The 21965-nt window shown below is 48.8% G+C and overlaps 2 protein-coding genes across 2 annotated transcripts; one reads left to right on the forward strand and one right to left on the reverse strand.

Annotated features, from left to right (window-relative positions):
• Nucleotides 1-7693: 7693 nt before the first annotated feature.
• CCR75_001038 (uncharacterized protein) lies at nucleotides 7694-10386 on the forward strand. Its single transcript, XM_067959143.1, has 2 exons — nucleotides 7694-10049; nucleotides 10120-10386. The coding sequence occupies exons 1-2, from the start codon at nucleotides 7740-7742 to the stop codon at nucleotides 10351-10353; spliced, it is 2544 nt and encodes an 847-aa protein (XP_067821349.1). The 5' UTR covers nucleotides 7694-7739; the 3' UTR covers nucleotides 10354-10386.
• A 6836-nt stretch (nucleotides 10387-17222) lies between these two features.
• CCR75_001039 (uncharacterized protein) lies at nucleotides 17223-17801 on the reverse strand (the record flags this gene model as incomplete). Its single annotated transcript, XM_067959144.1, has 1 exon — nucleotides 17223-17801. The coding sequence occupies one exon, from the start codon at nucleotides 17799-17801 to the stop codon at nucleotides 17223-17225; it is 579 nt and encodes a 192-aa protein (XP_067821348.1).
• Between the last annotated feature and the right edge of the window lie 4164 nt (nucleotides 17802-21965).

Here is a 21965-nt window from a genome sequence, read left to right on the forward strand (position 1 = left end):
AACCACTTTTACCACCGCCGGAAACGGCCAAATGAAACGCGGCAATAACTTCGTAGTACCTTCAGATAGTACAGCTATTGCATTTATATCCGCCACGACCAAATTGGCACGTTCTCTGGAGATGATCTGCGGTCGACATGTGGAGCTTGTTATCTAGCAGCTCAAACCCATGATGCCAAAAAAAACAGACGTAAAACGTGGATCCGGTCCGATACTATGGACTCGGGCATCCCGTGTTGTCGGTATACATGATCCAGAAACAAGAGAGCTCTTGTCATCGTCCAATTTACTAAATCAATCTCTCCGAGCTAAGTAGGACTTTGTTTCTACTGACTTCCCGTCGGTACACTTTCTACTACACCAGGCTTTAGGCTCTGGGTAGGACCTGGTGACGTTGACATATCATCAACGCATCCTCAACTGCGTCTGGAACGACATCAGTTGCATATGCCTCTTGCAGGAGCAAATCCTTTCCGATATCCTACGTAGAGTTAGCAACTGTGCGTGTACGCCAGTCTATCCATGGTAGGTGTTTCGCCAACCATGGCATTCCTAGGATGAGGTCATATGGACTTTCCATACCTTGCACTGTAAGCTTCTCTCTACAGGAGAAGTCACTAAAGCTGAAGTCGACTTCTACTTGAACTCCCTCAGACTTTACGAGAGCGCCGTTCGCTAAACGAACAATCGCCTCTTCTCGCTTGCCATCCTGGCAAAGCGACTCAAACATCGCCTCTCTCTGTTTTAGAGCCACGAATTCAACAAAATTTTGTGATGCACCCGAATCCACGAGAAGGGTCATCACGTGGTCATAGCCTCGTACTCGAGCGTTATAGACCAGCAGGGTTGAGGTTCGATATTTCGGTACCCCGGGGAGTATGCTACTCATTTGTTCCATAGCTCTGAAGTTCAGGGAAGCTTCAGAGTTCGCGTCAGTAGAACATTCCGCCTCTACTGCGCTCTCGCATTTCCTGACCCCTCAGTGGTCGATGCAGAACTCATGCATCTCGCATGCTGATTCTTGCCATCGCCCTTTGGGAAGGGAGTCCTCTTGCTGGGCGTCTTCGCCCCAGCAGGGCCGCGTTTGCCACCCTTAAAGCAGACAACGTCTGCTTTTCCCAACTCCATAGGAGTGGCATCGACCTCTCGGTCTACGGCTATACCAAGCAGTCACCGAGGCACTGTTGAAGGATTGCTCCTCAACTAAGGCAGTGTGGATTGCCTCTTCCAATGTCGACGGCGCCTTTCTAAAAAGGGCCTGTCGCGATGGGCCGTGCAGTAGTCCGCTCATAACTTGGGCACCTTAATGTGCTCCGAAATCGGACCTACGGTATTGGGTGTCGACAGCAGGCGCAACTCCTGCGCACCTTTGCACAGCGAGGAAACGGTTCGACAATCTTCTCTCACTGCTGTGAGGTAGTTGGTGGGCGCCTAAGCGATCTCACCCAACGGGCTATAAGTCTTAGTTAAAATATTTCCACGGGAGATTGGACGCCAGATTTATTTCTGGAGGCGACCACATTTGTTACCCATAATAAATGGGATTTAAATAATTAACTATTTTAGAAATGATAAAAGGGTATTTTATCCATAAAGTAAATGTACCATAACAACGGTTCTCCAACCAATGTGTGCCCCATTACAAAATTAATCGTCTCGCTGCGACAAAATTTCATCAATAAGCACCTTTTAACACAGCAGCACACCCACGCTGATGTAAAACCTTACTGACACTCCTGCAATTTATATGGCAAGTTATAAAATATATCAATACCCGAGTTTTGTATGTGGGTGTGGGAGTCTCGATATTTTTACTTAAACTACCTTTTGGTCTCTCAGCATGCTCAACCGCTTTTCGAGCGCCGTCCAGACGGCCGTGTCCGGCGCCGCATCAGCTGCTGTCTCGGGCGCACAAAATCTTCAGGGCATCCTGAGCGAGGAATATTTGAAGCATTACGAGACGCCCAGGGATTGCACGGCATCTGGCGGCCACGAGCTATCGTGGAAGATCTTCCCGGCAGTTCACCGCAAGACGAACAACGAATTTAGTGTGTTCCTTTTCGATAAGGATGATCTTAAAAGAATTCGAAATAAAGAGGCGCAGGACCGTGTGCTAGAAATACTTCGCCAAGAGATGAAGACACTGCGAGTACTGCGCCATCCTCACGTGCTGAAGGTGGAAGAAGTTTTTGAAGAGACCCGCCGCTCCTTGNAAACGAAAGAGGGGAGTGTATTTTCAAATGGCAAGCAAGAACAGGGCCTTGCCGGAGATCGAATCCGGGACCTCTTGCACCCTAAGCGAGAATCATACCACTAGACCACAAGGCCAACAACCTGTTCACAGACACATTTATTTTTCATCGCACAGACATGCGGCCCTATTATATCGCAGCTTATTTCGCTTGTCTATTCAGTAATCCCCTTTGATTTTTATCGAGATCGCATTTTTTTCGTCGTCTAGATCCATATTTCTCATATCTAGTATTGTAGTATCGTTCTGGGAGCCCTCGAGGCCGCAACAACTTATTGTGCACGCCCGCGGAGCCATCGAAGAGCCTCAGATGCGTCAGCCTTAAAAAGAAAGAGGGGGTGTATTTTCAAATGGCAAGCAAGAACAGGGCCTTGCCGGAGATCGAATCCGGGACCTCTTGCACCCTAAGCGAGAATCATACCACTAGACCACAAGGCCAACAACCTGTTCACAGACACATTTATTTTTCATCGCACAGACATGCGGCCCTATAATATCGCAGCTTATTTCGCTTGTCTATTCAGTAATCCCCTGTGATTTTTATCGAGATCGCATTATTTTCGTCGTCTAGATCCATATTTCTCATATCTAGTATTGTAGTATCGTTCTGGGAGCCCTCGAGGCCGCAACAACTTATTGTGCACGCCCGCGGAGCCATCCAAGAGCCTCAGTTGCGTCAACCTTAACCTAACGAAAGAGGGGGGTGTATTTTCAAATGGCAAGCAAGATCAGGGCCTTGCTGGAGATCGAATCCGAGACCTCTCGCACCCTAAGCGAGAATCGTACCACTCGACTACAAGGCCAACAAACCGGCCGCAGGCACATCTATTTTTTTATCGCACATGCATTCGACCTTATTTTGTTGCAGCTTATGTCGCTTGTTTATTCGGTAGCACCCTTTTATTTCTTATCGAGCTTACACCATTTCGTCATCAAGATATATATATATAATTTTGTAGCATTGTGTTGTCGTTCTAGGAGCACCAGAGGCCGCCAAAACTTATTGAGCACGCCAGCAGAACTTTTGAAAGGGTCTCTGGTGCAGATTAAGAAACGAAGGGGGGTGTTTTCAAGTGGCAAGCAAGAGCACGGCCTTGCTGGAGATCGATTCCGGGATCCCTCGCGCCCTAAGCGAGAGTCATACAATTAGACCACAAGCCCAGCAAGCCGGACACAGCCACATTTATTTTTCATCGCACTAATACATGACCTTATAATGTTGCAGCTTATGTCGCTTGTCAATTTGGTGACCCCCTTCGATTTTCACCGAGAGTTGATGCAACCTCGAGTACACCCAGAACAACAATACAGTACTAGAAAGTAGAAATATAGACTTTTTAGAAGGAATATAACACGAAACGTTGCGCTTCTTGTTCGATTATATAGCCCTCAACCGTATGGCGAGTTAATTTTGCAGAACAATTCTCATTTTAGCGGCTTTTGACGCTTTACTTAAGCACACACCTTCGCACAGCGGGGAGGCGGTATGACCTTCTTCTCTCACGTGCAGTGAGGTGGTTGGTGGGCGCCTAAGCGACCTCACCCTAAGAACTATAAGCCTTAGTTAAAAGTGATGTCACGGGAGCGGTAATCCGGCTCCACGCGCGCACTAACGAACTAGGACGTAATTTTCAGACTGATTTTGATTATATTTAAACGTATTAAATATAAAACTTCTTTTTAACCAATTATAAATGCCATCTCTGTAGCTATGGACTTATATGTATTGCGAGCGTATTATTCTAAATACCTCGTATCTTGGATGACGCTAGCTGTCGTCCCTCCTACTGTGAATGCACCCATGTGCATTGTGGTGGTTCTAATTACTTCACTTATGTAAATGACCATCCCCTTAAAAACACAGAGTGTTCTTTACGCGGATTGTGTAATATAGGGCAATTTTAGCCCGTTACCCCCCTTCCCTTTAAGGACGAATTCACATTTTGCAAATTCGTCAAATAGGAGCGAGGAACAGCGAACTGCTTTACGCGCCGCTTTAATACTCTCAGTTACTCTAGCGACCTGTGTACATAACACGGCGCCAAACATGCCACCTAAAAGGGGCCAAACTGATGAATCGTCTGCATAGACACCCGCCCAACCACACACGAAGCGCACGCGCCGCGTTGACACGCCGCCGTCACTCAAAGCCACAGTTACAACGCCAGCAGCTACTGCTTCTGTCGCGGTGTTGACTATTCTGAATGATCCATCTCACTTTCACAGTGAGGATGTAGATCCGTTGCTCATTGTTGACTACAATGAGTCGACACCGCTGCCATCACCTCATAGTAGTGATGGGGACAGCGAGCTAATCAGGAAGGATGATGGCGCTTTATTGCCCATCTAATTTCACTCATTGCTACTAACATGGAGGCAAAAAAGTTTTTTAATGGTGTCTTGCGTCTGCGCTGGCTCGCGCAGCGCCCATTAATGAGAGCGCTGCCTATCTGCTTCTCCGTTGGGTTAAATTCACAATATTTTATGCTCAGACCATTATTTATTATGGTTCTGTCATAGAGAAGCCTGAGTGTTAAACTCCGCCGACGACACGTAAGCGTGCTCAGTCGGTGTCACAAGCCAGCCGTATCAATCGTGGCTATCTCACGGGTAGCATATCACTGATGCCACCTCCATCTCAATAACCTCGTGCCAACGGGCCGGGAGCGTCACTCCCTAGAGCGCGCCATTGTAGACGCTTAAAGGGATTATGGCGTCTATAATACATGGAAGGCTCAGGGGAAATCGCTTGGACGTATTTCCCCGATCCCGGTCGTGTTGCGTTCAAATAAAACGCCCGACCAATATGAGACGGAATTCACGCGCCGCTTTCATCCGCATTACGATGCAGTGGGGCAGCCGTCGCAGCGAATTAATTTCGTCCGCTTGCGTGTGAAAGAAATCATGGGCAGTACTGTACCCTCTGTTTCTTCTCATCACGCTAATCCTGCTAGTCCATTCGAGAGTAGCGGAGTGGCCTCAACTGATTTTCCTTTTCATAGGCAGTCACCAAACCGGGCACGTCGGTACGTAGGGCATCGATCGGTTCCCAAAGTTGAAACTCTTCGGGTATACCCTCCACTGGACGATGATCTGATACTTTTGCGTTACGGAGCGGTGGGCAAGCAACCTTCCAACGAGGAAGTGCTGATTCTAACGCGCATCATTAAAGCAGGCGGCGACCGATAGTAGTGACGATCACGCCCACCTAATCGCAGCTGCCTTACCCGCATTCGTTCGGTCGCGGGCGTTCAGCGCTGCTGAACGACGCATTGGGGATCTGGAGGGCCAAATCGTGCGACTGACTTCGGATCTTAAGGATGTTCGCGCAAAGAATCGTCAGGGCTGTGAACGCCTGAAGCTTAGGCTTGACATTTTTAAAGAAATTGATGCTGAGCGACCCGCATTACGCGCGTGGTATCCCTCGCTCTCTAAGTCCTTTTCGTGGTGAAAGGAGTCATTCGGATTAAAGTTTTCACCTTTTTTCCCGTCTCCTTCACCCGATCAGCGCTCGACTCACAGTCAGCGTGGCGTCACCATCGGTCTCCTTAGACGAATAGGGTTATGGGATCTTTTTTGTATCAACGTATCGTTTGAGACGACCCACGTAAAATACGGGGTGCGTCTTCATATACAAGGAGAGTCTTCAACCACTTTTACCACCGCCGGAAACGGCCAAATGAAACGCGGCAATAACTTCGTAGTACCTTCAGATAGTACAGCTATTGCATTTATATCCGCCACGACCAAATTGGCACGTTCTCTGGAGATGATCTGCGGTCGACATGTGGAGCTTGTTATCTAGCAGCTCAAACCCATGATGCCAAAAAAAACAGACGTAAAACGTGGATCCGGTCCGATACTATGGACTCGGGCATCCCGTGTTGTCGGTATACATGATCCAGAAACAAGAGAGCTCTTGTCATCGTCCAATTTACTAAATCAATCTCTCCGAGCTAAGTAGGACTTTGTTTCTACTGACTTCCCGTCGGTACACTTTCTACTACACCAGGCTTTAGGCTCTGGGTAGGACCTGGTGACGTTGACATATCATCAACGCATCCTCAACTGCGTCTGGAACGACATCAGTTGCATATGCCTCTTGCAGGAGCAAATCCTTTCCGATATCCTACGTAGAGTTAGCAACTGTGCGTGTACGCCAGTCTATCCATGGTAGGTGTTTCGCCAACCATGGCATTCCTAGGATGAGGTCATATGGACTTTCCATACCTTGCACTGTAAGCTTCTCTCTACAGGAGAAGTCACTAAAGCTGAAGTCGACTTCTACTTGAACTCCCTCAGACTTTACGAGAGCGCCGTTCGCTAAACGAACAATCGCCTCTTCTCGCTTGCCATCCTGGCAAAGCGACTCAAACATCGCCTCTCTCTGTTTTAGAGCCACGAATTCAACAAAATTTTGTGATGCACCCGAATCCACGAGAAGGGTCATCACGTGGTCATAGCCTCGTACTCGAGCGTTATAGACCAGCAGGGTTGAGGTTCGATATTTCGGTACCCCGGGGAGTATGCTACTCATTTGTTCCATAGCTCTGAAGTTCAGGGAAGCTTCAGAGTTCGCGTCAGTAGAACATTCCGCCTCTACTGCGCTCTCGCATTTCCTGACCCCTCAGTGGTCGATGCAGAACTCATGCATCTCGCATGCTGATTCTTGCCATCGCCCTTTGGGAAGGGAGTCCTCTTGCTGGGCGTCTTCGCCCCAGCAGGGCCGCGTTTGCCACCCTTAAAGCAGACAACGTCTGCTTTTCCCAACTCCATAGGAGTGGCATCGACCTCTCGGTCTACGGCTATACCAAGCAGTCACCGAGGCACTGTTGAAGGATTGCTCCTCAACTAAGGCAGTGTGGATTGCCTCTTCCAATGTCGACGGCGCCTTTCTAAAAAGGGCCTGTCGCGATGGGCCGTGCAGTAGTCCGCTCATAACTTGGGCACCTTAATGTGCTCCGAAATCGGACCTACGGTATTGGGTGTCGACAGCAGGCGCAACTCCTGCGCACCTTTGCACAGCGAGGAAACGGTTCGACAATCTTCTCTCACTGCTGTGAGGTAGTTGGTGGGCGCCTAAGCGATCTCACCCAACGGGCTATAAGTCTTAGTTAAAATATTTCCACGGGAGATTGGACGCCAGATTTATTTCTGGAGGCGACCACATTTGTTACCCATAATAAATGGGATTTAAATAATTAACTATTTTAGAAATGATAAAAGGGTATTTTATCCATAAAGTAAATGTACCATAACAACGGTTCTCCAACCAATGTGTGCCCCATTACAAAATTAATCGTCTCGCTGCGACAAAATTTCATCAATAAGCACCTTTTAACACAGCAGCACACCCACGCTGATGTAAAACCTTACTGACACTCCTGCAATTTATATGGCAAGTTATAAAATATATCAATACCCGAGTTTTGTATGTGGGTGTGGGAGTCTCGATATTTTTACTTAAACTACCTTTTGGTCTCTCAGCATGCTCAACCGCTTTTCGAGCGCCGTCCAGACGGCCGTGTCCGGCGCCGCATCAGCTGCTGTCTCGGGCGCACAAAATCTTCAGGGCATCCTGAGCGAGGAATATTTGAAGCATTACGAGACGCCCAGGGATTGCACGGCATCTGGCGGCCACGAGCTATCGTGGAAGATCTTCCCGGCAGTTCACCGCAAGACGAACAACGAATTTAGTGTGTTCCTTTTCGATAAGGATGATCTTAAAAGAATTCGAAATAAAGAGGCGCAGGACCGTGTGCTAGAAATACTTCGCCAAGAGATGAAGACACTGCGAGTACTGCGCCATCCTCACGTGCTGAAGGTGGAAGAAGTTTTTGAAGAGACCCGCCGCTCCTTGTGCTTTGTTACGGAACGCGTGACATGCTCTTTGGCCAACGCCTGCAAAAACTTTACCAACGCTGTGAATGTCACACCTGAGGTGCTTGAGATCGGCCTCACAGAGTTTGAACTCGCCTGTGGGCTGATGCACGTAGGAGAGGCGCTAAGCTTTCTACATCGAGAAGGACGTCGTGTGCATCTGAATCTAAGTCCGAGTAGCATATTTATCACGCCCAAGGGCGAGTGGAAACTTGGAGGCATGGGCTTTTGCAGGGTTGTGGAGCCTGGGCAAAGCTCCCGTAGCGAATACTACAGTTTTGACGTCTCCACAGGGGTACGAAACCCTGTCACAGGGGCAATTGAAGGGAGTTGGGAGCCATTGCTTGAGTATTGTGCCCCTGAATTGGTCACCGAACCGCGTCAGTTTGATTCTAAAGCCGACATGTTTTCGCTTGGTCTGCTCGTGTACGAATTGTTTGTCCAGCCACGTGCAGATGGTAGCCGAAACCCAGTTTTAGACGTGCATGATGGCAATAAAATGACACATGGCTACAAGGTGCAGTCCCTACACCCGATTTCCTTTCCAGACTCGGTGCCTACTACATTACAGAACACGATTCGCTCATTGCTTTCGCTAGAGCCTGCGAAACGTCCAGAGGCCCGTGCATTCCTGGCTTCACCGTTCTTTGATTCAGGACCGATAAAAACACTGCGCACGTTACAAAGTCTTGTCGAACAGGAGCCAGCGGCTCAGGCTAAATTCCTTACAACTTTGCCGGATGCGATTGACGGATTTTCGCCGCGTGTGCTTCGTGACATGGTCCTCCCTGGACTTCAGTCTGTCGTGATTAATAAGGCCGTGGCGCCATTTGTGATCACACCGTTGCTTAAGATTGTCGCCAAGGTGGACAAGCAAACCTTTTCTTACTCGATTGCTGCCATGATGGTTCCTCTACTAGCTATAACCGAGCCCGTCCAATGTATGCTCATGTTTGTCTCGGAACTTGAGACTCTCATTCCAAAAGCTGAAGACGGCTATATACGCGACCACGTTGTACCCATGTTGTGTCGCGCTCTGGATAGCACGGTACCTGAAATTCTCGACACGGTGCTGAATAAGATCGTGGACCAGGCCAGTCTGTTCGAGTACCGCATTTTAAAGCAGGTGATTTTGCCGCGTGTCAACAAGCTTATTCTCTCTCCTCCTCAGCCATCCGTTCGGATAAATGCTCTGGTTTGGCTTTCGAAGTCATTTCACGTATTTGACAAAGATTTGCTTATCGAAAGTGTGCTTCCTGCGCTTAACCAAACTTTACAAGTTGACAAAACGCCCGCCGCGTGTATGTGCATCCTTGGATGTTATGACAACCTTGGCAAGCACTTGGGCCCTGAATTTACAGCCAAGTTGATTATTCCTGCGGTCGCCCCGCTACTGTGGGAGCAAACGCTTAATAACTCCCAATTTGACATTATTTGCGAAAAGATTCAGGATATGCTTAAGGCTGTGATTAGTGAACGGGATCGGTCATTCACGTCACAGTCGTCCATCGGCAGTGTACGAACTGGCATCACGGCTGCTTCAGGAATGTCCAATGCCATTCGCGCTGCAGAAGCATCGAAAGAGCGCGAGTCTGGCGTTGCGGCTGCGAATAAGCTGCTTTCGGAAGATTACATCCCGAAAACGAAGTCGGAGCCTGAGGCTAGTTCCAACAAGAGACCTGACCGATACTCAGATGATCCCTTTTATATAGGAAACTCGTCTGGGAGTACGGCTCATAATACCAGGGGTGAGCGACTTGGTTCGGATGGTCGTCGTGAGTCTGCAACAGAGCGTGCGGAATCATTTTCTGCGCGGCGCCGTGCAGGCAAAAAGGGGAATGCCAGAGCTAGCCGTCGAACGAGTAAGTCGGATGCGGGAAATGCAGATCTGCTTGGTATCAACGCGAGCACGAGCAAGGTACGTTACGCTTCAGTTCATTGCCAATGGTGTCTGCTCTTACCTATGAATATATCGCTATATCTTTTAGTCGTCTCCGATGTCGACTGACCTTCTTGACACAGGAAGTTTACAGAACGTCTTTCCTCCTGCTGGTTCAGTCTCGAGCTCTAGTGGTGCCAGTAATAGCTTGTTCAATGATATGAGTGCTGGTGTGCAAGCTGGAGTCTCTCCATACACCAGCCAAAGCATCGTGGCGGTCCANCTTCATGCGATGGAATTTAAAATGATGGATCTGACCAATCAACATCGTTTTAAAAATTAAGTGGTCACATAGCGACCACTCCATCCAATGACATTCAGAGTGATTGTCGTTTAAGGGAGGGGTGATGTAACGGGGTGTATCGTTACATGAAATTAACACTTAAAGGTTGTTAATTAATATATTATCTAAAAGGTAGATAATATTTGGAGGATATTACTTTATATAGTAATATTCAGAATTCTTATCCATAAATAGGTATAGACCATTATACCTATTTATTCCGCAGACTAATCAGCTGTAGGAGTAATCAAAGAGAGAGTTACAGATAAGATAGAGATAAGAATTCATTTACATGTTTAGTATTAGATTATAATTAAGTTAGCATTTACAAAGATAGAACAAGAGACACTTAATTATATTTAATACAGTTTTCATTTTACCCTCTTAAGTCTAGTTGTCTTAAGAGTAGTCTTCCTCTGCACGTACAGTTTACGTCACCTAACGTAAGGCACAAATCACAACTGAAGCAGTGTGAAGCGGACTTGTACTGAAACAGTACAAGTCGTAGTGCCCCGTTACAAGCGGGGTCTAGCAAGACTTAGTCTTTAGAATAGAGAAAATGAAGCTCCTACGTAATGATCTTCTATCTACTACTGACTTAATTATATTTATTACAAACTATGTATGGCGTCTGTTTGCGCAACGCACAATCGTGTCTTAGACCGATTGGCGGGATTGATACAGACTTAAACCAACCAATCAATAGAAGTAAAGTCTTATTGCATCGATGTTACCAAATTTGGTAATATTGAAACTATTTAAGTCAAATTAAAAAGATAATAATTTGTGCCTTTTAATCTATTCCTCTCATAGGAACTTATATTTATAATCCATTAAAGAGCCTCAGAATCCGTCAGCCTAAAAACAACGAAAGAGGGCGTATTTTCAAATGGCAAGCAAGAACAGGGCTTTGCCGGAGATCGAATCCGGGACCTCTCGCAACCTAAGCGAGAATCATACCACTAGACCACAAGGCCAACAATCCGGCTACAGGTATATTTATTTTTCATCGCACAAACAAGCGACCTTATAATGTCGCAGGTATAATGTAGCGTGGCCCGAGTTTGCTCGCGCCAAGGTTAGACACTGAAGCACCGTTGATGTTTGACGATGATAATAACACTTTATTACCGATCTTGTGTTCTTCATGGTTCGTTCGCCCGTGCGCATCGGTGGACGCCTTCGGTTTTTCCACTGCATCTGCAATAGCGTCGCGCAGTCGCGCAACGGACTGTCGATTGGACGAATGTTTTTGATTCAGGCAGCGAGGCGTTCGTGACACATGAGCCAGAAGGTCAGCGTAAACCACATTCGCCCGCTGCGTGTTGTTGTGGAGCGGGCGAGTGTGGTGCTCGCTGGCCTTCTGGCTCATGTGTCGATGGCGCTATCGCGCGCTGTGTCGCGGCACCTGTCACTGCGAGACGTGTCTCTAAATCAAGCGAATCGAACGTCGCTTGAGAAACTGTTTGCTAATAGCAAAGAGATTCCTTCTATTTGCTGTTTAGTTAGTTCTTTGTGTCGAGCTATTCGATCATGCTGTCGTTGACAGCATGCGCATCGACGATCGCGTCGTGCGATGCGGTCGCGTGTGGGGGACGCCAAGCGGACTGTGCAGGTAGCTCACGCGACACGACGACGTGCGCAAGAGTGCGCGTGATGGAGGGCTGGTCGAAGAGAGCGTCGACGAGGTACTCAACGACGCGGCATCGGGTGCAGAGCCGCTTTCGTCGCGAGTGGTGCGTGCGCTCTCGTTGTTTCCTTGGCTTGATGCGTGTAGTGCGCTCGATGTACTCACATCGAGCGATGACTCATCAGCGTTTCTTGCTCCATCCCTCCCGAGTTTCGAGTCGCTAAGAAGACCAAGCAAAGCAGAGATGCGTATATGATGTGCGTTGTTCACGTAGAATAACATCAGATGGACTGCGTTGTTCATGGCGAACTCAGGCTTGGGCAGGAAGCCACTTCACGTCGTAAACGACGACGTGTAGCTGTGCAAGATTTTCTCGAAAATGCGATTGACGCGCTCGGTCTGTCCATCTGTCTCTGGATGGGCTGCTGTCGACATCAGCAAGCGAGTGCCAAGCAGGTCATTTAGTCGCGACCAGAACGCGTCTGTGAACCGTGGGTCTCTGTTTGAGACGGTCGACTTGGACATGCTATGGTGTCGATTTATGATGTCCAGAAACACCGCGGCTGTCTCTTCTGCGTTGACCGACGACTTGACAGCAGCAAGATGCGCCATCTTGCTGAAACGATCAGCGATCACAAGGATGCCGGTGTGGCCTTCCGTGTCGGCAGGAGGACCGAATACAAAGCCCATGCTGACTGAACGCCAAAACGTCAGTCATTATCGGCAGCGGCTGCAGCGGCGCTTGATTCGCAAAAGACTCACACGAGCGAACAACTGCGGACCCACTTATACATGTGAGGACAGTAGCAGTCGCGAGCCAGTGCAATAAAAGTCTTCTCTCGCCCAGATGGCCGGCAGAAGCGCCATTTCGGAACTCATGGATCACGCGCTCACGGAGATCGTCATCTGTGGGTACAACTATGCTCAGAGCGTCATGCTCGTCATTCTGATGCAAGAACAGACCGTCACGGACCGAGCAGCCCGCAACTCGGACGCGTACTGGTGTCGCCAGCTTCCGCAACCCGTCTGGTGACGAATTGATGCAGTAATCAGCGATCGACGCGTAGAGCGGATTATTGCGATGCGCATGCGCAATGTCGACACACAGCGGATTCACTGCAGTCACGACTGCGGAGTTCAAACCGCGAACGAAGCACGCCGCACACTCATAGTCGTCAAAATCGTCAACATTGGCGGCGTGGCCAAGATCTACACGTGGGTCGTAATCGATACGACTCGAAAGAGCTTCCGCGACGATGTTCGTCGCGCCCAACTTGTAGAGAACGACAAAATTGTATTCTGCAAGTACGACTCACAGGCTCTCCTTCACTACGGCGAACAGTGCGAACTACCTTCGCGCTGATGTAGCTACCGAAATTAGAGATCTCTAGAGCGCCGGTGATGCACCTCTCCAAGTTGGCATACAGCTTTTTCTCGCGTATCGCCGTAAAGACACGACGCAGATGACCAAGATGACCAGCACCGTCAGTCGCGTGATCACTGGCGCCGCTCTGGACGAAGATATTATCAGAGTATGTGGGTGCTTAGTTGCGCAGCGGGTGGAGGACTTGCGTCACCCTGCGATTAAATGTCACAGGGGCGTTTTTGAGTCCTTGCGGCATCACGAGCCACTTCCAGAGCATGCCGCTGGGGTTTATAAGGGCTGTCATTGGAACGTCAGATTCTCGCATTAGGATTTAGTAGAAGCCGTCAGTGAGATCGATTGCACTGAAGATCGTGCTACCCGTCATGGTTTCGACCACAATGTCCTTGCGAGGAATCGGCGATTGAGTGGAGATCGTCGCCTTGTTCAAACTGTTATAGGCATGAACGATGCGCCAGCCGCTAGTCGCCTTCTTGACACAGAAGATGGGGCCCAAGTGTGGCGACGTGGTCTCGCGCATGTGGCCGGCAGCACGACGGCCATCAAAGAACGCGTCAATAACCTCGACGTGGTTTCGTGGCAGAGGCCACTTACGCGTGATGCAGTACTTTGAGCGCGGTGCGAGATCCATCTAGCGCCGTACACTCCGATCATTGGGCAGAGTTGGCGGGATCTTGTCTGGGAACACGTCCGCGAACTTGCGAGCGCGGGACTGACGGAAGCCTCCAGCTATTACGATGCATAATCGCTCGACCTCGCCATCCAGAATGAGGAGCAACAGTTCGTCTGGCGTCAGCTCCGTGAGTTGCGTGATGCCGCGCGCATCACGAGGAGGACTCGAGAGCTGAACGTCATGTTGCTCAGCTTTCTCGCTCAGCACGTCGATCACCGAGATCGTATCCATCGCCGTTATGGATGACGTCTTGCGATGCGACTGGTAACTATTGTGCAAAAGCGGCGCGCAACCTTGGGCGCCGAACACGACGATTGGGTGACGGCGAGTGCTCACGACTGCATTTGTCGACGTTGCTGGAGGCGCGCAAGACGCTGCTTCGGCGGAGGCAGACGGTGAAGCCAATGCTCTGCCCACCATGGGCCACCGTCCGGTCGGTGCGCCTTGATCACGACTCAGGAACCCATGTTTAACCGAGTTGGCGCATGAATCGTTGTAGATGACAGCACACGGAGTGAAATTACTCTCTCCGCGTGAGATCGCTGTCGCAGAGTCGGGTTCCACGACTGCAACATGCGGCCAGTTGCTTGACTGACCGTTCAGTACAGCGAGCGCAGCGTTGGGTCGATGTCGCGCGGTTTCACCGTGCGGTTTAGTTAGCGACGTCCGATTAGTACCGGGCGAGCCACGGCATTCCACAGATGCGGTCGAACGATCCGCTGAGTTCGATCTCCAAGAGCTCATCGCTGCTGTCAAAGCCGTCGAACTCCATCGATTCTTCACGGAGTGACGAAGAACTGAGCGTGGTTCCCCATCGGCGTATTGCACGACCATGCCGCCTGGTGACTCGCGGGTTTGGTCCCGCGAGAATAGCAGATGAAGAGTGTTGGGGCGAGCAAGTAGTTGGTCGCGCCAAAACCGAGCAAGCGCAGAATGTTCACTTTGCGCCAGCAGAGTGTGTGATAAACACGATGAGTCTCTTGTCACTTGTGGAGGTGGTGGCGTTCAACTGCACTTGTAGCGCAAATGCTTGGTCCATCAGACGTGCGGCCACTGACGACACGTCCCTGTTACGATAAATAGGGTGGGCTGCACCTACTGGCGCTTACCATTTTTTAAAAACTGATGAGACACCATCTACAGCTCCAACACCTGGGACGACAGGAGCGGGCGGGTGGAATTCTGCCGTGCGATGCCCGCGTTTGCGACAACGAAAACACTTACTTGCCTTCGTTGTTGTCGTGTTCTTGGACACGGTCGACTTCGTATCGTGCTAAACAAGCGCTGCTGCGACAGAGGCGGCGGGGATGACCACGTAAATATCCATGAGTTCCGGCTCGTTCTCGAATCGAGCCGCGTGTTTTGGAGAAGACGTGCTTCGAGGACGCTTTAGTCTTTACTTAGCGCAATCGCGAACGCGTCCTCGAGCAACGCGGGCGGCTTGCGCGTCAGAAGAAGCGCTGTTGGCCCTCAATCATTCCCTTGATGAAACGTGAGCTTGATTCGCCACATCGATTGGATGGGTGAGCATGCACGACGCCAAATGTCGTGCGTGTTGAATGTGGTCGCGCATCGCCATGCAGCCGTTCTTCATCGCGAGACAGGCCGAGCGATACTTCACCTTAACTTGTAGCGGCTAGAACGCCAGCCGCAAGTCTTCCTTAGGCGACTCGATGGACGGGAAGCAGTCCGGGTCGGTTTCGAGGCGGGCGAGATCCTACTCCTTCGTCAGGCCAACTAGCGACGCGATAAGGAAGTGCATATGCGCCAATTCAGTCGAAAGCTGGCGCTTGGATCGCGATATCGACTTCGCGGAGCCACCGATTAATCGCCAATCGATGGTAAGTCCCTTCGCCTTTGTAGGTAACGACATCGAGCTTGACGATGTCGATCATCATCGACAGCGAGGCCGTTGAGCTTCGTTGGCGTAAAGCGGCGAACTCGGATAGCTCGTGATCGATGGACTTGACGCGGTAGTTCATTGGTTGTATTCTGACGTCGTGGTGAGAAGAGTGGCGACAGCCATAATCGTAGCCAAGCCCGACAAGTTGGCCATGCGAGCGAGGGCATTCCACATCTGAACCGTCAGGTGTGGCCACTCGCGATGGTTCACCCTGGGCGCGCCGTCTGCGTTGATGACGGTCGAACTCATATCGTTGGATGGACAACGAAGTGCTACCAGGTGTCACGTGATCCTCAGCAGTTGGCCCCGTTAGGGCCGGCTGACCCAAACGCGCCATCGCTGCCGTTGCATTCGCAGCAGCTGTGGGGAGCTGATGTGCTGTCGCGTCCTGTCGCTGAGCAGTCGTCGTCGTCGTCGTCGTCGTCGTCGTCGTCGTCGCTGGCTGTGCCTTCGTCTTTACCACGACATCGTCTACTTTCTCAACGACGACAGGGCTCACTGTAGTCCCACTTGTCAGACGCATCGATTGCGTCTGCGCACGACCCTGGAGAAAGCGCTCGCCCATCTACATCAACGCATCCGTGGCCGGCTCAAAGCGGCCCATCTGCTGCGTACCGATTGTACATGCATCCGCACTTGTTGCGCCAACATATCCAATGCAACAGCGTTACGGAGCATCAACTCGCACGCCTTCGCTCCGTGATCAACCAAGCTCGTTGCACGCTGGACGATTTCAGCGTGCCACATCCACCCTTGTCGATAGCGACGGTATGACTCGATAAACTGTCAATGGTCTTGTCAACCATCGCACTAGTCATGTTGCAGATCATTGCGGCGAGCGGTCGCGGTGCACTATCTCACTACCGCGTGCGTTGGCTTGGCGACCTCCCACGTCGGATACGCAGGAACCGCGTTCCACGGTTGGTGCTAACATTCTTAATCTAGTACAAGCGTACGAGTCAGCCCGCTCAGCGGCTATTTCGGATGCGCGCGAGCGGGTGAACGCGATCGGCGTTAACCAACAATCGCCGTGTTTGGCGGTAGCCGGTCGTGGCGGCTTCAGCGTTGGATCATCCAGCAACTCCGGACGATCAGGATCGGCTGCCTGGAAGCTGCCACGCGAGCAGTCGTGTTGCTGGACTTGTCGCTTCCCTCGAGCGATCAACTCTCGTTTGCGGGCGGTTACCGGGATTTCTCGAATCATCTCGACCCGCTCGGCCTAACTTGGCAGAGTGAACCCGGACTCTTCATACTCTCGGCACCACTCACGATAGTGGATCTAACAGCCAGCACGATCCGACAGCCTTGACTCCTCACACACATCGTGTCGCAACGTGCTCACTCGGTGCTGGGCATCGCGCGTCACCGCGTCAGGATGCGTCCTTTCTCGAAAGAACATCGATCGAAGTTGTACTGCGCCACAAACCGCGACCAAGACTCGTCCAGCGAGGCCGTCGACTTGTAGCGGTCTGGCGTCGCTGATTTCTTCTAGCTTCGACGATACGTTCGCACAGCTCGCGATAGCATCGTAGCTCCTCGTCGCATCGACGATTTCACTGCAGTTGCGCCCGCTGTACGGCGTCTGTAATCTGCCACCATGGCTTAACAGTCGCGGTGTGGCTGTATCTCGCAGTGGTTGTGCTTGTTGTGCGTCTCCGCTGTCGTCGTCGAAGCGAGAAGCGGTGTTAGGGATTTGTGCAATGCAACGTCTCGTCGTTCGTGTGGCCCTCGAAGGCCGAGCACACTGCGAGAGCGCAGGGTGTGTGTCTCTGTTTTCGCCTTGTTTTGTGAATTTGCATTTTACTTTAATGACAATGGTCACTATATTGAGTGGGGGTGTTGTAGTGATATTACTCATTTAGGTGCGATACTAGATGTGTAATATTGATAGCTAGGATTGTTTGGGATCCACTGTCTAACGTATATAGTGGCTGACTATTACGTTTCGGAGGATCTAGACATTTAGGGCTTTCCTAGAAAAAATAAATTATCACACCGGAAAATACCGGCAGCCACTCGAGTCAACACTCGAGTGACTCCCTTCCACGCTTCCTCAACAGCGACCGTGTAACTGAACCACGTAGCGCAAACCCCCCGTAAAATGTACACTGTCCAGAGATGAACAGCATGCGGCGGCCGTAGCCGAGTTCAAACTACACGAACTCGACGGGTCACCAGCAAGGTTTTTAACGCGCGGAGGTGTCGAGAGAATTGGGTGTGTTTTTTTTTTCTTTTTACAGTTAGAGCTGTTAAGACATCAGCATAAACATGCTGCTAATGGGCCGACGCTTTCGCGTCGACCCGAAAGCTTGGATATTAGAAATCATTAAGCTTAAAACAGTTGAGGGTAACTCTTTTTTAAGATGATTCGTCGAATTAGACGACGCCATCGAAGCTTGGCGTAAATGATTATGATACGACGAATGTGAAATTTGGCATATTCAACTTGGTCGCACTTGCCTAATCTTGGGCCTTAAGGCTCAAGCTCCACAATTTATTAGTTTTTGGGTCGTATGAGCTATTTAGAACCCGGCTCAGGCAAAAATTGAGCCGCCACGTGCCAAAGTTATTGCTCGAGCCGAGATCCTGGACTTGAAGCAGGGCAAGCGTGATCTACACGCTTATGACCAACATACACGATACTTGGTCGGTTGTATCGATAGTCATCCACTTGGTATTCAAACAAGATAACTGTATTTATTAAAGGTCTTGCAGACAACCCTTTTAAAACCCATCTGATCCGGCTATAATTAAATTCGCTCGGCGAAGCTATCTCTATGGCGGAACAGGATGACTTCAGTCTTAAGCAGGCTTTTGTCCATTGTGTTGCTTATCGTCCACCGAGACCACAGGGAAACGGAGGTCCAGAACCAATGGATCTTTTGTATGTAGAGATTGAGAAACCTCGCTCTTGAAGATATATATAATTTAAAAAATGTAGTTTTTGTCAAAAGACAGGCCTCTTTGTCTATGAGTGCAGTGCTCCACGGCCAGTGCCCAAAAATACTGAGCGAAAAGACCGACCTCTCGCTAGGAACAGCGGAGGATGCGGATTTGACGGCGTTACGAAATCGCAACGGCGAGGCGGATCTACAAAAAATGGTCAGGGTCGGTAAATGCGGAGCATCTACTAATCCAGCAATGTCAAAATATATTGCAGGCTTTTTAACGAAAGATTCTCCTCTTCACACGAACATTGTGTGTTGCTGCCCCAGGAGATGAGGTTAACCTCAACACCCTGGAAATAAGAGTATCAAACAAATTGCCGCTTAAGTCCCTAGTCGATTGTGGAGCGTCGAATAATTTTATTCGACGCCAATCGCTGGAAGATCGCAGGATCAAGCTCGTTGAGCGCGATATTCCTCTAACGAAAATGACAGTGCGCCTAGCAGCAAGCGCATTTGTAACAGTAAAGAAACGTGCAGCTCCTTTAAAATTCACGTTAAACGGTAAGAAGTACGATGATGATTTCATCGTACTATATTTGGATGACAAATGCGATGTCATCGTCAAACAACCATGGTTTAGAAAGTACGAGTCATGTATAAATGGCAGCATCAAGCCGTGACGATGCCTGCTTCTTGTTCATCAGATGGCCAACTGATGAATGTCTTGGAGCGAGATAGGTCCTTCATTATATATACGGACCTTGCGTCTTTACGCGCGGCCGTAGTCCAAAACTCTCGCAAAGAATGGCGAGATGATTGTCTTTCTCCCGGTACATCTCTGTGCCTGACTCAGAGCCGAGGGCTCGCCTTCGAACTGTAAATGTGAAGACATTTGAGGGAAAAGAAAGAGAAATTTTCCCTTTTTGGATTAAGGAGATGGAAATGTCCATTGATTCCGCCTTGTTCTTAACAGAGCGGCAAAAGGTGGCTATGGTCATTTCTAAACTTGGAGGTAGAGCCATGGAGTGGGCACTATCTTGCAGCGCGTCAATAAACGCCACTTTTCCCTCATGGGATTCGCTGAAACAGCAAATGACCAGCATGTTTGCACCGCCTGGTTGGCATAGATTGCCGCTAAGTGGTCTTGTACCTGACCGATCAGGGAAGCTTCGTACCGCATGAAGGCTTCAATCCTTGCATGCAGGACCTCTGGTCCCTGGACGATAATAAATTCCACGTGCTCAAGCCCAAATAAGGTTTTGAACTTGTCATAAGCGGTGCGTTGCGCTTCTGACAATTCTAACCTCTCCCATTTTCGTGAGGGTTTAGTCTTGTAAAGACTCAGGCGTAGATTAACCAACAAGTGCTGCCACGTGTAGTAGAGCTACCTCGCTCATAAAGTCAGAGGAAGACTTTCAGACTCTATAATGGGGCACACATCGGTTGAAGAACCGTTGTTGAAGTACATTTACTTTATGGATAAAATTCTCTTTTAACTAATTTTAAAATAGTTAGTTACTTAAATCCCGTTTATTATGGGTAACAAATGTGGTCGCCGCCAGATATAAATCTGGCGGCCAAAATCTATTTTTATTTAGCTTGGGTAAGGTTTTTAGATTTAAATAATTAAATAAAGTGCAGTTCTCCTTTTGAACTTAAAGCGTTAAGTGCATTGATCTGTAAGAGATAGAAGCCTTTCTAAGGTATATCCACTTGGGCACTAGTTGCCACTTGGGTCTTCGAACCCCTGTATCTCTTGAACTAGGATTCCTTAAGCTTTAATAACTTGTACGACTCCCTGAGTTGTTAAACCCATTAGTTCAATATAACATAGTGACTCTCTGAGTCTGAAAGTCTTCCTCTGACTTTAGGAGCGAGGTAGCTCCGCTACACGATAACTCTGTACATACCCAAGACGTTATTTCACGTACACTCGTACGTGCAGAGGAAGACTTCTCTTTAAGGTAACTAGCTTAAAGAGGGTAAGATGAAAACTGTATTAATATAATTAAGTATCCCTTCTATCTATCTTGTAAATGCTAACTTAATTATAATCTAATACTAAACATGCAATTGAATTCTTATCTTATCTTATCTGTATCTATCTTTAGTTTATCTCTACAGCTGATTAGTCTGCGAAAAAAATAGATATAATGGTCTATACCTATTTATGGATAAGAGTTCTAAACGTTACTATATAAAGTAATATCCTCCAGATATTATCTACCTTTTAAATAATATATTAATTAAAAACCTTAAGTGTTAATTTCACGTAACAATACACCCCGTTACACAGAGGGTCTTTTTTTTTCAAGCTCTTCAAGCTTATTTTGTCTTGATTCGAGTGACTAACGATTAGTTAAAATACACGGCTACAAGTTCTTGGAGTCTGCTCCCTTAGAAGTTTTTTTTTATCTCTTAGCGATCAGAGCGCAAGCCTTAGATTAGCATGGACCGCTTAAATTTAAAAGGACATATATTTTTTAATATAATAATGTAAACGTAAGAAACCAAACCCAAATTTTCTTATATAGCCTATCCACCAAAACTGGCTAAAACTTCACCGATACCAACATACGGCGTTATTATCCATGTCTGCAGCTTTAGTGTTGATCCTACGTACAATTTATTGGCAAGGATCCTATGGCGTTGTATGCTCCGTGCGTAATATCGAGACGAATGAAAACTAGCGATCGAGAAAACCAAACTTATGGTGATCGTGTAGGCGGGCACGTCGTAATGCGGCCACGCTCTACTTAGACACACACCCTAGCACAGCGAGAAAGCGGTTAAACCTGCTTCTCTTGCGTGCAGTGAGGTAGTTGTGGTGGGCGCGCAAGCGACCTCACCCAACACACTAAGTACTCTGGTTAAGTGTCGTCACGGGAGCGGTAATCCGTCTCCTCGTGCGCACTTACCAAGTAGGAAGTAGTTTTCAGACTGATTTATATTTAATAGAATTAAATACAAATACCTATTTTTACCAATTAAAATGTTATCTCTATAGATAACATTTAATATGTATTGCGAGCGTATCTTTCTAGATACCTCGCGTAACGGATGACGCTAGCCGTCATCACGGATGACGCTGGGCGTCATCCCTCCTAATGTGAATGCACCCATGTGCATCACAT

Source organism: Bremia lactucae, linkage group LG5, assembly GCF_004359215.1.
Source record: "Bremia lactucae strain SF5 linkage group LG5, whole genome shotgun sequence".
NCBI classification, from domain to species: Eukaryota; Oomycota; class Peronosporomycetes; order Peronosporales; family Peronosporaceae; genus Bremia; species Bremia lactucae.